The sequence below is a fragment of the Antechinus flavipes genome, chromosome 1 (genome assembly GCF_016432865.1).
Source record: "Antechinus flavipes isolate AdamAnt ecotype Samford, QLD, Australia chromosome 1, AdamAnt_v2, whole genome shotgun sequence".
NCBI classification, from domain to species: Eukaryota; Metazoa; Chordata; class Mammalia; order Dasyuromorphia; family Dasyuridae; genus Antechinus; species Antechinus flavipes.
This window is the reverse complement of record NC_067398.1, coordinates 256,156,033-256,173,739: the sequence shown is the minus strand read 5'-3', so window position 1 is coordinate 256,173,739 and position 17,707 is coordinate 256,156,033. Positions and strand designations below refer to the sequence as shown.

Below are 17,707 nucleotides of genomic sequence, written 5' to 3'. Positions count from 1 at the left end.
AGATCAAAGCATACTATTTTCCCTTTTTCCTTTTTGTATTTTTTTCTCATTTTTCCCTTTGGTTTTGATTTTTTTTCTCCCAACATGATTTATATGGAAATATACAAAAAATGAATATTCATGTATAACCTAAAAAATTTAATTAAAATTTTTAAAAAAGACTCTGACAGATAGGTACTATTATTATTATCCTCACTTTATAGAAGAGGAAATTGAGTCTAAAAGGTATGACTTGCTCAGTTATACAGCTAAATCTTTGACATGTCAGAATTCAAACAATTCAAACAGAAGTCTCCTTTATGACTTCAAGTCTTTTGTTTGTTTGTTTTTTCTTTATATATTTTCTTTCTTTCTTTTTTTTTTAAATAACTTTTTATTGACAGAACCCATGGCAGGGTAATTTTTTACAACCTTATCCCTTGCACTCACTTCTGTTCCAACTTTTCCCCTCCCTTCCTTCACCCCCTCCCCCAGAAGGCAAGCAGTCCTATACATGTTAAATAGGTTACAGTATATCCTAGATACAATATATGTTTGCAGAACTGAACAGTTCTCTTGTTGCACAGGGAGAATTGGATTCAGAAGGTATAAATAACCCGGGAAGAAAAACAAAAATGCAACCAGTTTATATTCATTTCCCAGTGTTCTTTCTTTGGGTGTAGCTGCTTCTGTCCATCCTTGATCAACTAAAACTGAATTAGATCTCTTTATCGAAGAGATATACTTCCGTCAGAATACATCCTCATACACTATCATTGTTGAGGTATATAATGATCTCCTAGTTCTGCTCATTTCACTTAGCATCAGTTCATGTAATGACTTCAAGTCTTAACTTTTATCCACTACATTATCTGTCTCAAAAATAGTAACAAACACCTTAGAGTTTTAAGAAGAAAAAAAAGAAAAAAGAAAAAAAAATCTAATGCTAAATTACCATCAGATATTATTATGATTCTTTCTATTATAGCTACTAGTGTTCTGTTTATCTAGTTTGCCAATTAACAAATAATTTCACTATTTCCTAGGGATGCTCTGCTTTTACTTTTTTTTTTTTTTTTTTGGTATTTTTTTTTATCTATTTTGTTGTTCTTGAGTCATTTTAGTCACATCCAACTTTTCATGATCCTATATAGGGCTTTCTTAGGACAAATACTATAGCAGTTTGTCATTTCCTTCACCAGCTCATTTTATAGATGAGAAAACTAAGGCAAACAGAGTTAAAAGATTTGCCTAAGGTCACATAGCTAGTAAGTGTCTAAAGCCAGATTTGAACTCATGAATCTTCCTGATTCTAAGTCAGTTCTCTATCCATGGAGTCCTCATTAGTCTATACAGTTACATATTTCAGTTTCTTTGATTGAAATATAATCCTCTGCATCTGCCTGATCACCTTTTCTCCAATCAGGAAAAAAAAATTCTCAAATTGTTGACTCCTTTTCATTCCATAAATGTGCGCGCATGCGCGCACACACACACACACACACACACACACTCACACACTCACACTCACTCACACCTCTGCCCTGACTTTTTTTTAAGAGAAGCTTTGACAAATTTACACATTATCCAGATAAGCTATTGATTAGATTTACAACCTGTTGTTTCCATAGGAACCACTGCACCCAAGATGAGTTATGATACATTTTTCTGAAAGACCTTGAAGTTATAAAAGCTAGTTCCTTCCACAGAATAAGATTCTACATTCCAAACTTTTTAAAATTTTCTGGCTCCTTATCCTTTTCTTAACCCTTTGTTATTGTTCAATTATTCCAGCTCTTTATAATCCCATTTGGGGTTTTCTTGATCAAGATGCTGGAGTGGTTTGCCATTTTCTTCTCTAGCTTTTACAGATGAGGAAATGAGGCAGAGTTAAGTGCCTTGCCCAGGATCACAGAGTTGTTAAGTGGCTGAAGCCAAATTTGAACTCAGGTTTTTCCTGACTCTGGGCCTAGTATTCCATCTACCTTTTTTTTTCCTTTTAAAAATGATTTTTTTCTTTCTCCTTTTTGCTCCTTCTCTTCTTTCTTTCTTCTTGCCTCCTTCCATTTTTCCTTCTTTCTCTTTTCTTCCTTTTTTTCCTTTATTTTCCTTTATTTTCCTTTTTTATCTTTCTTCCTCTTTTTATTTTCTTCCCTCCCTCTCCTTTTTCTTTCTTCCTTCTTTTCTTCCTTTCTGTCCTCCCTCCTCTTTCTTCCTTGTTTCTTCTTTCCCTTTCTTTCTCTATTTTTATTTCCTTCTTTCTTTCTCTCATCATCAATCACCATAAGCTCCTATGTTCATAACTTTGAGGTTCTTCTAACTCATTTTTCTCTCTCAACTCTCATACAGAGTCAGTTACCAATTCCATCTCCTGCCGCATCTCTTATATTTCTCCTCTTTCCTCTGTCTTTACTGTTACCAACCTAGCAAAGCTCTCATTACCACTTATCTGAGCTCTAGTACAGTAGACTCTTTGTATATTTAATATATTAAATAATATAATATACAATAATATATTAAATATACTTTAATGTTGTTTGTTACATCAGTTTCCTTATCTGTAATATGACATTTCTATTCTCTCCTCACCTCTAACTCAACCTTCCTATCACTGCCAAAATATTCTACATTATTCATAAATCTGATTGTGCATACACTCCTCTGCTCAAAACTATTCCATGTCAAAAATTTATGATAAAAAATGCTATCTACCTCCAGATAGAGAACTGATAAATTTTGTGTTGATGAAACATTTTCCCCTTCATTTTTCTTCCTTTTTTTGGTCTCAACATGGTTCATGTGGAAAGATGTTTTCCCAAACTTCTTATATATAATGGGTATTATTATTATTATTATTATTATTATTATTATTATTATTGCCTTTTCAATGGGCAGAGAATGGAGGAAGGGAAAGAATTTGGAACTGAAAATAAAATAAAAAGAAAATTCAGTTGCTACTGATTACCTACCAAGTAAAATTGCCCCTTCTCTGCCTGACATTCATGGCTTTTAGCAAGATAGCACCATCATGCCTTCCCAGTCTTATCTTCCATTTCTTGATCTATGCCACCTATGTCTCTATAATTCAACTAGATTGGACAACTATCTGTTCCCTTGCCATGGGATGTATCCTCAGGCCTCTGCTGTTTCTCAACCTCTAGGTGAACATGTTCCTTTTGCATCCTTTACAATACAATGAAAATATTACTTTCTCCAAGAAACTTTCCTTGATTTTCAAGACAGGAAAAATCATTTTATCTTTTTCTGCTAGCACAATAGCCTGATCTGGAGTCAATGCTTAATAAATGTTTATTAATTATTACTATTCTTGTATATGATAGCTACATGCATTGAAGTCTATCCCTGCATTAGAGTTAAGCTCCATAAAGGCAGGGATTGTGCCTAAAATCTAAACATTACCTCATCTTTAAAAAAAATCTTTTATTTATTAAAATTTGTTTATTTAAAATTTAAATACAAAATAAGAAAAAAAAAAACAAAATAGAAAAAATTTCCATGTGCCCAGCAGAACATCAAGGAAGTGTCAAAACATGTAACAATAAATGTCAATTTCAAGAAAGTATAATAAGACATTATAATCATAACTAACTTTTCTTTATGTTCTTATAGGGTTTTTTTTGTTGTTGTTGTTTTTTGCTGTGGACATTACCTTATCTAAATATATCTCCTGTCCTCTCAACCTAGCACAGGCATTTATTAAATATTTCTTATTATTTGATGAGCTTTGAAATCAAGATGACCTCAGATACATATTGGCTATCAGCATGTCAGTTGACCCTTTGGTCAGCTCTAAGCTGCTAACTTACAGCAAAGGTGCCAGCCTGTAGTGGTAGAGGAAGTTACCTCATCTGGGAATTCTGTATACCACTGAAATCACAGGTTTACTCCCCTATTTGCTTAAGTTTTGCTTAAATATACTTTAATGTTGTTTGTTACATGAGTTTTCTTATCTATAACATGACAGGGTTGGGGCTGATAACTTAGTAGATCATTTTAGGTATCTTATGATCTTGATTTTTTTTTTAAACATCATTATTAAATAGCCTATGAAATTATACAGTAGTCCTTTTAAAAGATGGCTAAGAAGGCCCACCTAGTCATGCTGAGTTGTAAGAACAGACTAGCCACATGAAAGCAACATGTTGAACACTTTGAGGAATGGGAACTACAGGCTGCATCTCTCACAGTTTGACTAGCTATTTCTAGAAGGGGGGAAAGTGTGTTTGGTACAAAACTCCCTTTGTCTTGTTCTTCCCAGCAACGGAATGCCAATGGGTGTGGAAAGGATAAAGTAAGGAAGAGAAACCAGAGGCAAAAAGGGAAAAAAGGTCTGAAAGACTAATGCCACAGGCTTTTTGTGGGGGGGTTTAAATGCCTGTCCCTAGAAAACTATGACAAAAATTTGAAAAGAAATAAAGTAGAGAATGGAATGACTTTGAGTACCCAGAAAGCAATAACTCACATGGGGGCAAAATGCAAGATTTTTACATAGTTATTTCCTTTGGCATTCATAGTAGTATTCACTGACCTTTCTTTAGCCCTACCTTATACATAGGCAAATGAAGTACTTCCCAAATCTACCGACCATCTCTTTTTTATCTTTCTGTTTTTCAGTTCTACCCAAGCGTCAGTATCAACTCTTCTTCAGTTCTTTTCATACTTGCCCATATCTTAGTTTTCTCAGGCATTTATGATAGACAGAATGGATTATTCAGATTATATCCAAATATCAGGAATTTCCAGCCTTTTCCAGAATCTTGAAAAGAACCCTGGCCTTAATTCTGAAGCCTGAATTCTGATCCTAGTTCTATCACTAAGTAGTGTTATTTCCTTCACCGAGTCTTCAATTCTTCACTAGTGAAAGCAGAGGATTGGACCAAAATAATCTCCAGAGTCCTGTCTATAACCTTTGCTTCTCTTTTTAATTCCCCCTATCTTCCTGTGACTTACTTCTCTTTTCAGTGTCAATATTTCTTCAATATTGTCTTCAATATTTCTTTTGAAGAATCATTGCTCTCCTTTCTATGAAGAAGTAGGAAGGCAAAGCAGTCTTAGAATATCTGCTCCATAACTCTACACCTCCACCCCCCTAATCAGATTGACCTCTCAACTCAAGGGTTACCCTGTGATTGAAAAATAAAATCGTAAGTCACTTCTATTCACCCGACACATATTTTTATTCGCCTGGAGGAGTAGGCAAGTAGCTAATTGTAAGGTTAGTTTTAAGATTTCTAAATTTAAAGAGTTTAGTGTTTAACAGACTCTGCAGCTGACAAAATATAAAAACTGTGCCCACATGATGCCAGTCACCTGGATATGTGGAAATGTTTGAAAGAGTGAGTGGATTTTTCAGTTTTCATTTGGATGTTTGGCATCAAATAGATGTTGCTTAAATGTAAACTCTAACCTATCTATCTGTCTCACTTTGAAAATCTAAAGTTAAAACTGTCTGTAGTTTCTGAGTTCTTAAAGACAGGGGGAAAGGGAGTTTTTTTTTGCAAAATATTTTTTTTTAATTTTACAGAATGTTGGCTTTAAATAGTAAGCTTCCTTTAGTACATTCTTTTTAGAAATAGAACTTCACAAGTACACAACTATTACATAAAGTAAAACAAAATAAAGTCTTCCATTTTTCAAAACAATGGTCAGTTTTCTCTGGAATTATTAGTGAGGTACCCCAATGGAAGTTTTCTTGTCCATTCTACTGTACATACCCCTATACTAATAATACATCCAAATTTGTAATCATGGAACAGAGAGCCACTATTGAAATTCATTTTTGTTCCAGAAATTCATATTCTTTGATCTTTTGTCTTTGAAGGAGTCATACATTTGTGTCAAGTACACACAGAATTTAAGTATCAAACTTTGATAGAAAAGTTAAATACATAAGACTTTTTCCTAGTCTGTATATTTTCTTTTAATTATAAGTACTTTGGTTTTATTTCATGCAAAAAATTTTAAATTTTATATAACTGAAATTATTTGTCTTGTTTCTTTTTATAATTTCCTTTACCACATATCTAGTTGTAAAATTTCCCCTTATCCATAGTTGTGAAAGATATTGCCTTCTATTTTCTAATTTTAAAAAATGTATGACTGCATATTTAGATCATTTTATTAGTTGGGATTTGTTATGGTATACAATACAAGATTCTGGCCAAAGTCTACTTTTCTCCCAAATTGCTTTCCAGTTTTGCATCACTTCTTGTCAAAAAAAAAAAGTGCCTTTCCCAGTATTCTGTGTTCTTGCAGTTATTGAACATTATACCTCTCACTCTACTTAGGAAAGAAAAAAAAAAACTTAGGATATATTTAAAAGGTTCCTTTCTTACACTCCTGAAACTTCTTAAGAAACTGCTAACTATATCAACTGAACAATCACTATATATTATGCTAATTGCAATTAATTCTTATTTAACATTTCATTAGCAGAAACTTAAAGGTCTTATTTTAGAATAAGGCCTTTTTGTTAGCCTATTATTTTGTTAGCCTATCTCAAGATCTTATGGATAACTGGAAGTAACAAAACTAGTATCTTTTTTCTTAAATTATCTATAATTCATAGATAGTTGGAAAGAACCTCACCGACCAACTAATCTATGTCTTCCTTTTCCATGAGGAAGTTAAATAATTTGGACCAGGTCACAAAGTTAGTAAGTGACCAAGGCAGGATTCAAATCTAGGTCCTCTGATCTTTAAAGTCCAATTCATTTTCTACTGACTGACCTTTCTTCCAGATAAGGTGAATGAGCAAAATTTGATCCCCTTGATATTCAATATATATTGCATTCAACTTACAGCTGAAAATGAATGATATAGCAAGGCCATATTACTTGTACCAGTCAAATTGTACTTCAAAGGGTATCAGATCCAATTTTTTAAAAGATGCTATAGAAAAGAGGCTTCTCTGGGGAACAAGAAAATAAATGTTTAGGTTTTTTATTCCCAACTAAGTCCTTGAGTTTAATACTGTTTTCACCCCAGAATTAAAAAATATGAGTGGTTGTAGCAAAAATTGTTTACAATGTTCATGTAGAAATCCTAAGTCACAAACGTACATTTGAAGGGTCTTTGATTTTTGTTGGTGTGGATACTCCCACTATCATAACATATCACAAATCTTCCACATTTTAGTAGGTGGTTTTCATGCATTGAGGCAGCCAGTAGCTAAGTCTCTGGTGATGAGCCTCTTCAAACTTAGCTAGACTGATCCTCTCATGAGGCAGGAAAGTAGATCTTTATTATTTCCATTTTGTAGATCAATTTCACAAGTAGTCAGCCTCTAACAGACCTGTTTAAAATCATATAAGTAATGGGCAAAGTTGGGGCTAGAACTCAGGTCTTCAGTTTTGCTGCCCAATGTTATTTCCATTATAACTAGCCTTCTACCTAGCCAAAAGTCTGACACTGAAGCAAGCTTATCATGGTGACTGAAAGACTTCTTTCACATGTCCTTCCTTTCAGTCACTCCCTATTTCCAAATGTTACTTCTTAGTTCTTTTTTACTTTCCCTCCCTTTTCTCTTCCTCAACTCCTTTTCCTCATCTCCCTTTCTTCTTTGTTCACTTTATTAAGACTTTGGGAAAAAATGGCTCCACCCCCTCTGGTTTCATGTTCAAGGCTAAATTTCTGCAGTTTAATTTACTCAAACAAATTGCAAGAGGTCTCATATTACTAATAAGAGCTAAGCTGGCAAGACCTCTTCTGCAATGGAGCTCAGATTGTTCCAGCTCACTCACTCCCTATGTAAACCCAATACCAAACCATGTTTAGAATGTACATTGTCAGGTATGACTTTATTTTAAAGTCTCAAACAAGTTCCTGTCCATGAAAACATACTACTCTTTGGACTGGGGGAGGGGGGGAGAGGGGGGAGAGGATCCTCAATCCTTTGTTATTTTCATTTAATAGAAACTTGAAATCATAAATGGACTGGAAACAAGTAAAAGTTCTTGAAAGTGAAGTCCAAGAACAGGGTGGAGAGGAGGGATGGGTGTTGACAATAAAGTCCCTGGGAAGAACAGAGAGAGGAGGGGAGAGAGAAAACTCTGCCAGCTATGCTGACCTCCCTTCTGGGAATCTTGGCAACCTGAACTGAAAAGAGAATGGTGTGTCAGAGAGAGGAGATTAGGTGAATAAGGAGTGGGAGGTCATGGGGCAATGCAGGAATAGTCAGCTTAGAGATCTACCTTATAAAGCTTCAAATTCTATTGGTAGGTATCAATCCACCTGCTAGAAACTCTTGTTATGCTTCCCAAATCAGCATACATTTGACAATTCCATTAAAAAAAATCCTTAAATTAGAGATGAGATTTTTAGTATGGCAATAAAACTAATGACGAACCACAAGAGACTGAGATGAAGGGAGTAATCTCTATGAAGTGTTCAATAATATGGTTCCCGGTATGAGGACCATACAATAGTATGTGGATGAACAAAATAGATGGTTTTGACTTGAAGAGAGACAATGAACCAGACAAAGAAGATAGTACTAACTATGGAAATGTAAGAAACATGAAGGCTTTGATTTGGCAAGTAAAAATGTTTGAACAGAAGAAGAATTGGAAAAAATAATGAAGGAAGGAAGAATCAGAAGAATAAAAGAAATAAGTCCTATTGAGTAATTAAAGGCCAGTTTAGGATTCTGGAGAAGAAAGGAATCTAGTATTTAATAAATAATTATTATATGCCAGGTATTCATTTGATCCTTACAACAACTTTAGGAAGTAGATGCTTTTATGATCCCCATTATATAGTGGAGGAAACTGAGGCAAACAGAGAGGGTTAAGTGACTTGTCCAGGATCACATGGTTGTTAAGTGTCTGAGGCTGTATTTGAACTTGGGTCTTCCTTATCCCAGATTTACTGCACCACCTAGTTACCTACTTTTTGGAGGGAGACACTGTCAAAAGCCCCAAGAAATCTACAATTGTACAGCCTGAAACAAAATAGTCACCTTTGTCTAGCGTACAATTCACATTTTACAGAGTTGCCTGGAAAAAAAACAAACATTCTGTAACTGTAACAGTCTTGGTTTTTTTACAATGCAATTTTATTTCTAGGAAATATGTGGCTAAAGATATAAAGGTAAAGTAACAAAAATAAAATGTGGAGAATGCAGCATAAGATAGAAGCAGACAGATCCTGCATGACTGGGGCTTTCGGATGTCCCTATTTTAACCTTCCTACTCAACCTTTATTTCCCTCCAGGAAGTTACCCAAACACTAGGTTACTTTCCAGACAGAAACCATATGGTCTCATTATTCAACGTTAGTGGAAAGGGGGCAAATTGTTATATCTGGGCTGGATGGAACCTCAAAGACTATCCAATTCAATCCCCTCATTTTACAAATATACAAATAAAGAATCTAGAGATTAAGTGACTCTCCCATAATCATACAAATAGAAAGCATTAGAGATGAAATTCTTTCCATAACATCATTCTTCCTCCTGTACTGTTGTTGCTGTGTAATATAGTGGTATAAGGGTATACTGCAAAACTAATCCACAGTCTGTGGAAAAGTGTAAAAAGCTCTAACAACATAACTGGTTTTCATGAGCCACATGTCTCATGTTCTAGTGTACCTGATAAAAATCTTGTAAGCCAAGTTGTATCCGAAACTAAAATTTTATGATCAGTTAAATACGTACTGGAAAAATAAAGAATGATAATGGAAATACTGACAGACCATTAACCATAACAGCTCTAAAGCGTTTCACTAGTATGATAGATCATAAAAAAGACTGCATTAAAAATGACCAGTTTTAAGATTAATTTGTTATGGTGTAAAAGAAGCATATAACCCTAATCCTTAAAAATACAGCTATCTTTCTTGCAATTGACTAAAAGAATTCCACTTTCATTAAGGCACTTTAAAATGCAGACATCATAAAAAAGTTGAATTAATGCTAAGCACTTAAGGTTTGAGGCACTAAAGCAAAGTGTTCGAAAATAAAAGTGGTTCTTCTGTTTTGAAACAAGTACCATTTTCATGCTCTTTTAAATATGATTTCAGTGGGTTACCAAATAACATGTATGGTCATCTATTATCAATAGTAGGTGAAGGCATGGAGGAAAGGGATGTGGACAAAGGAATGAAGACTAGTCAGAAGAAGGAAGTAGTACTAGCTATGAAATTCCCCCTGGAGAAATGAAAATGTAAGAAAAATAAAGGTTTTGATGTAGTGAGTAAATGTGTCTAACTGAGCAAATAGAATGGGGGAAAGCAAGGAAAAAAGAAGATGAAAGGCGATAGGTTCCATAACTAGGACAGAGATTATCTAACCTATAAATGAAGTTGAAGCCCAGAAATTTTAAGGGACTCACACAGATAGTAAAAAGCAGATTCAAACCTAGGATCTCTCACAACAAAGATCCCAAGTATTTTCTCCTTTTTTCATTTTTGGAAAGATTACATATAAGGACCATTTTTTAATATTTGTATTGTAAATCCTAGATTGCATAATATAGGATTAAACATCCAGTAAGTGAAGAGATACTTCTCAGTAACCTGAACTAGTCCATGAATCAATCATCTAAGACTTCTAGATGCTCCCATGAAAAAAGAAGAATGCATCTAAGAATTCCTCCATGATAGATTGGCTATGACCAGAAAAGATGAGCCCTAACAACTGGGCTATTTGCTTTCCTAGTGTTTACAAAACCAAGTATCTTTACAGTCATACCCACAAGTATTCATAGTACAAAGGATTCTAAATTAAAGAAAGGAAGCATAAACTCCCTTTGTGGTTTTGAAACTGACTTGGATGCAAGGTTCCAACAATATAAAAACCCACATCCAGAAAATCCACATACAGTGGGTGAGAGGAAAGAAAAGGGGGAGAGGGAGGGAAGAGAAAAGGAGGAGAAAAAAAGGAAAGAGAAGAGGAGGGGGGGGGGGAAAGAAAAGGGAAGAAAGGAGAAAAGGGGGATAATGAAAAAGGGAAGAAGGGGAAGGAAGAGGAGAGAATAAAGAGAAAGGGAGAAGCAGAAGGTAAAGGGAAAAAGGAAAGGAGAAGAAGGGGGAAAGAAAAGGGAAGGGAAAGTGAGAGAGAGGGAGAGAAAAAAGGGAATAGGAAAAAGAAAAAATGAGAGGCAGGACAGAGGAAGGGATAGAGATAAGGGAAGAGGGAAAAAGGAAAAGGAAAAGAGAATAGAAAAAATGGAAGAAGAAAAGGGAATGAGAAAAAAAGAGAAAGGAAGAGGGAGAAAAAGGAAAAGGCAGAAAGGAGAGAGAAGGAAAGGGAAATAGAAAAAGGGAAAGAGGGAAAGGAAAAGAGGGAGAAGTAGAAGGAGAGGGAGGGAGAGGAGGGAAAAGAGAAAGGAAAAGGAAATGAGATTAGGAAAAGGAGGAAGAAAGGGGGAAAGGAAAAGGAGAGAGAGAGGAGAGAAGGAGGGACCGAGAAAGAGGAAGAAGGGAGTGCAAAAAGGAGAGAAGGAAAGATGAAGAGAGGGAGGAAAAAAAGAAAAGATAGGAGAAGGAAGAGAAAGAGATATAGCAGAAAGGGAAAATGAGGAAAGGGAAAAAAAGAAAAGGAGAAAGAGGAAAAAAGAGGAGAAGAGGAAAATAGGGAGCAAAACAGAGAAAGAAAAAGATGGAGAAAGGGAAAGGGGAGGAAAGAGCCTAAGGAGCAAAATGAAGTCCAGAAAATGTCTTTTTCCTTTGAGCTATTTGAGAATCACTTCCTGTTCATCCTGAATGAGAAAGCCTTAAAGAAGCTCCCTTATATTGAAGGCTCTCTCAATGAGCAGTATAATAGGAGACAGTGAAAAAATACTTTATGAGGCATGTTAATAAAGGTTGAAAACAGCCTGTGTTACTGTAAGATTCATGAAGGCTGCTGGTCTTAATTCTCTTTAAACCTTGACTAAGGCTAATCTTACATGGATAGAGAATGGTGTCCAGTTGTATATTGTCAGTAGCATCAAGAAAGCTTTCTGGACTCCTCAACACTTCCTAAAAATCGGTTATCAACTGCCCAAATGGGAGAAAACAAGGATTTGAACCTAGACCTTTGGAATCCAAAATATGGCCCTCTTTCCACACGAATGTTATAATTGTCTCATCTAGAAATGTAAGCTTCTTGGTTAAGAATATAAGCATCCTTATATTTTACCATGTTTAACATGTATGAGACTGCCTGCCATCTAGGGCAGGGGGTGGAGGGAAGGAAGGGAAAAGTTAGAACAGAAATGTTTGCAAGGATCAATGTTGAAAAATTACCTATGTATATGTTCTGTCGATAAAAAGCTATAATTAAAAAAAAAAAAAAGAATATAAACATCTTAAGGACAAAAACTGTTTCATTTTTCAACTCTTTATTCCAAGTTCCTGGCATACAGTAAGTGCTTAATAAATCTTAAATTTTAGAATGTACCAAGTTTAGCCAGCACTCCAAGTATAGAGATCTTTCCCTTACTCCATATTGGCTATTGAAGACTAGCAAAATAATAAACTCAGAAAAAAAAAATCTCCTTTTCTGACTGGGCTTTATTTAAATCAATGATCTCAAAAATTTGACTAGGACCACAGGGAGGTGTCTATTTAAAAATCAGAGTTTCAGGGCAGCTAGGTGGTGAAATGACTAGTGCACCAGCCCTGAAGTCAGGAGAATCTGAGTTCAAATTTGGCCTCAGACACTTAACACTTCCTAGTTGTGTGACCCTGGTCAAGCCACTTAACCCCAATTGCCTCAATTAAAAAAAAAAAAAATCAAGGTTTCAAGGGAAATTGTTGCACAAAGTAACTGTCTATAAAAAGTACAACAGAATTAGGTTGACAATCACACATCTACCTAGAGAAACAAGCCCCTAAAAGTGACCCCTAGGCAGCACTATAGTCTCATAACTGAACCCAATCTGCTGATTTTAATCCCTGAAAACCAAAAGAACTTATTGGTCTATGAAAGTCATTGGGAAATTAGAATAGAGTAGAATAGAAGCCAATGGCATTCAAGTTATGCTGTTATCATCTTCCTTCCAGAACAAAGAAGAATTCTTGAAATTATGTTTTTCTTTAGAGGAATTGCCACTGGCAAGAGAGATATTCATCAAATGACTAGCTTCGGCAGGCTATCAAATAGAGATGGACATCTGTTCCTCAGTTCTGGATAATCAGGTCTGACTAGTTCCTACAGTTGGATATGAATCCTTACAATAACGATAATTTAAAAAAAAAAAAAAAAAAACATGCATTGAGGCCACTAAACTTTCTTAAGTATACCAATGTGCTCATACCCGATGTCTTGGAGGAAAGAATGGAACAGGATATAGGCAGGAAATCATTTTTTTCTGCTCTAGATCAATCTCAGGCACAGTAGTCCAGGGGCACATCAGGCCTGCTTTATTGTTTAGCAGGAATTGAATGTCCTCATTATGAGATCGGCTTGTTTACTAGGCTATTCCCCCATCTGCTCCAAGCCGAAAGATGACTTGATTGAATTACTCTTGCTACAGAGGCCCTTGTTAGAAACTATCATTTATTAAAACCTCACTAAATGCAGAAGCTGCTGCATCATGGCATAGTGTGACCTCAGGATCAAGAAGGATTGGACTCAAATCCTATCTTGGACCCATGTTGACTGTGTGATTTTGAGCAACTAAATACCTCAGGGCATCCCAAGCAACTCTAAAGCTAAATATTTGCAAGGCAATTGCTGATCTACTTTGATTTTTTTCTTCTTTTGGAGCTACCCATATTAAGGAAATCATAGGTCTGGTCCTCCCAAAATATACAGAAGCATTATGGCCTAATGGACAGAGTGCTGGACCATGAGTTGGAGCTCATTCCTGGGTTCAAATCCAATATCTGACATTTATTATTTGTCACTAAAGCTTTGTGAGCCAAAGCCGGGGCTAAAGTTATATTACAGATTGCACCAGTGGAGGAAGTTTTAGCACTAAAGAAATCATAGCTATTTGAAGCGCTGATCAGCTACAGAGAGTTAAAAGACTCTGGGAGAAATCTGACCTCAAGAGACTGAGAGACACCAAAAAGGGAGATGTGAGCTCACCAAAAGTGTTTACCAATGGATTCTGGGAGATCTCAAATAGAAGGAGGATTCCTTATCTAAAGGAAAAAAATTCTCTAGATGTTGCTGTTTGTGGAAACTAAAATATGTTTACAACTTGGAACAGTATTACATAAAAAATACTCTATGAATAAAATGAATAAAAATTGAGCCTGGCTTTCACTGACTCTAACAGGCAAATAACATATATCATATTTTGCTGTTTGTTCATTTTTTAAGGTGTTTTGCTTTTTTTTTTTTTTTTAATATTTCTCCCAATTAGATAGAAAGTACTGTGCAAAGTCTGATGGATAAAGTATTCTTAGAGATTTAGTTATATTAGTTCTACTGTGCAAATAGAACCATACCAATAATATCAAAGGTGATACAGTCTCTCATTTCTGTAAGACATCTCTTGAGAATCACCAGCATCCTCAAAGGAAAGAAAAAAAAAGATTAACAGGAAATCTCCAGGATAGCATCCCAATACCAGGCTGCCATTGCTCCTGTCCCTGACTTGCCCTCCTCCGGATTCATCAAATGAAGAGAAAATAGGAAAGTCACTGACATCGCCACTTGTCCAACCACATTTCTTCCTTTCTCCTGGAAAGGTCAGGTCTTGTTTCACTGCTGTAACATTTCTCTTCTCCACCCTCCCCCCAACCCATAACATGTGTCTGATGCTAAAGGACAAAGGAATCTTAAAGTCTCAGGGATTTGCAGGATGTGTGTCAAGTACTGTTTTTCTAAAAAGGGGATTTAGTGCTCATGGAAAGTATTATTTTCCAGATAGAGCGCAGTTAAAAAGAATGGCTAACAGATGGGGAGTGTAATGCTGTCAAAGGAATGACTGAATGAGGAAGAATTATCAGATGAGGTCCCGTGAGGTGGGACCAGATTATGGCCTTGAGGCAGTTCTGTTGTTTTCCTCAGTTCTATCCAAAAACATCAAGAGAAGAAATTAACTGGAACCTACTGAAATGATATAGTGGACAGCCTATGGAACACCTATCAGCAAACATTAAAAGGAGAGATCTAATAGCAGCATGGGGGAATGAGTATCTAGATATAGCTTAGTTCTCATCCTATTTTAATTATTTCTTAAATTTTGGCCACGTTAAGAATTATGCACAGCCTTTAACTTGTAAAATGAAAGTAAGATGAATTTAATTCATGCCCTGTGTATCCTTTTATGAGGATATTTTGCTACAAAGTGTTGCATTTACACGGCAATGGCAAGAATGGTAGTCTTGGGAGTCAGGACACCCAACAAATTCTTCCTCAGACACTAGTTGTGTGATCCTGGTCTATCTACCTCAATTTCCTCATCTGTAAAAGGGGATAAATAATAGCACCTCCCTCAGAGGATTGTTGTAAAGATCAGAGGAGATGATATTTGGTATTTTTTTTTAAGCTTTTTGTTTTCAAGACATATGTGTGGATAATTTTTCAACATTAACCCTTGCATAACTTTGTGTTTCTGATTTTACCCTCCTTCCTCCTACCCCCTCTCATCTAGATGGCAAGCAATCCAATATATGTTATACATGTTAAAATATATGGTAAATCTAATATGTATAAACATATTTATACAATTCTCTTGCTGCATATGAAAAATCAGATCAAAAAGGAAAGTAAATGAGTTAAGAAAATAACATGCAAGCAAACAACAACAAAAAGAGTGAAAATGCTATGTTGTGATCCATCCTAAGTCCCCACACTCCTCTCTCTGGGTGTAGATGGCTCTCTTCATCACAAGATCATTGGAACGGGCATCAGTCATCTCATTGTTGGAAAGAGTCACATTCATCAGAATTGATCATCATATAATATTGATGTTGCTGTCTGCAATGATCTCCTAATTCTGCTCATTTCACTTAGTATCAGTTCATGTAAGTCTGAGATGATATTTGTAAAGCATACTGGAACATAGTAGATATTGCAGAAATGCTAGCTATTTTTAATAATACAGATAATACTTACCCATGATGCTGCTTCTATGTCCAGGGAAGTAATTGAAGTTTGTGAAATGCTTATACGTAACCATTTTGGAAGCTGAGTTCCAAATACAGCCACCTTGGCCTAATAAGGTGTGGTTTACAAGATGACTCACCATCAAAATGCGCCTGTAGCTATCCCGATCAATGCCCCAGAGTTTGAGGTCGGTCTTGGCTTTGACAGTGGCAGCTCTTGGTGTTCCATAGATCAGTGCAAGTTCTCCAAAACTGCCTCCTTCTCCAATGTTGGTCACCCATTCCATGTTCACATAGACCTATAGAAAATAAGCAGAAATGAAAATATATTTAAAAGGACTGTACATATTTAACCCATATCAGAATGCTTGCTGTCTTGGGGAAGGGAAAGGGAAGGGAAGGAGGGAGAAAACTTTGAAACACAAAGTCTTATAAAAGTGAATGTTGAAAACTATCTTTACATGTATTTGAAAAAACAAAATGCTATTAAGAAAAAGAAAAAGAAAATGAGCAAAGAAAGAAAGGAAGACAAATTATAGCATTTCACGATTATTTTCCCTGGCAGTTAACCTAAAAAGTCAATAATCCTTCCTCCTCTTCTCCTATCTTTCTTACACTCCAACAAAATTTAAAATAGAAGCAAAGAGGTTCGCATTCAAGGTTTTTGTTGTTGTTGTTGTTGTTCTGTTGCAAAGGAATGATAACCAGCTCTTGACAGAATTTCAAATCCTCTACCTGGAAGATACCAACTGTCCTTCCTCCCTTCCTTCCTTCTTTCCTTTCTTTTTTCCTCCCTCCCTTTCTTGCTTTCTTCCTTCTGTTACTAGTTTCAAACTTCTCTTTCTGGTCTTCTAACATAGAATCAGCAAGTCAGATTGGCATGACTTTAGTCTTTCAGGAGCAATGTCAAATCTCAAAGATGAGTTGATAATTTTAATGGGATGGGAAGTATGAAGAAGAACTGGGAGCTTAAGAATAAAACAAAACAAAACAAAACAAGACAAAAAAGAGAAACATTTTCTGCCATGGTCACCTGACTCCTGAAAGGTTTTTTTTAATGATTAAATTAATTGAAAAATTACTGGAGTTATGCCAAAAATTTTAAGCTAAGTTCCTCAAATTATTGCTCAAGACTTTGGTTATCTCATCATTTTATTTGAATTTTTTAAAAAATGTTTTATAGATTCTCTTTTTAAAAATTGCTATCACTTCCTAAGTCATCTTCCAAAGAATAGATAACTATTGTCCAGTAAAACAAACCAACATGTTAGCCAGTCTGAAAATGTATGACTTGGTGCAGCTAGGTGGCTCAGTTGATAGAGTACCAGCCCTCGAGTCAGAAAGATCCAAGTTCAAATCTTGATCTCAACCTCTACTTCAAACACTTGATATTTAGTAGCTGTGCAACTCTGGGCAAATCACTTAACCCCAATTATCTCATGAGGAGGGGCAGAAAAAGAAAATAAGTCTCATTCCATTCCTTTAGTTCATAAGCTCTCTGTGGCAATGGAAGAGGGAAAGGAAGAGGGAGAATCACTGATCGTCAGTTTGGTTTTGAGTTAATTTCCCACCTAGTTGAATTCTTCCCATCTAGTTGATGGAGGATGACTCCTCCATCATGATCTTAGGAATCTCATTCTCCTGCAAGATCACATCAACCTCATCGGTACCCACTGTCTCTAGAACCCCTCTGACTGAAGGGTGGAACATGAAAGGGTGT

The 17,707-nt window shown here is 35.7% G+C and overlaps 1 protein-coding gene across 2 annotated transcripts in view; it reads right to left on the bottom strand.

The window, feature by feature from the left end:
• PRKAR1B (protein kinase cAMP-dependent type I regulatory subunit beta) overlaps positions 1–17,707 on the bottom strand; it is a 245,234-nt gene that overhangs the window by 57,926 nt on the left and 169,601 nt on the right. For both annotated transcript variants that reach the window (XM_052000546.1, XM_052000557.1), the window contains one exon: positions 16,128–16,286. In XM_052000546.1, the coding sequence (XP_051856506.1) occupies positions 16,128–16,286 (159 nt within the window). The remainder of the gene's footprint in view (positions 1–16,127; positions 16,287–17,707) is intronic.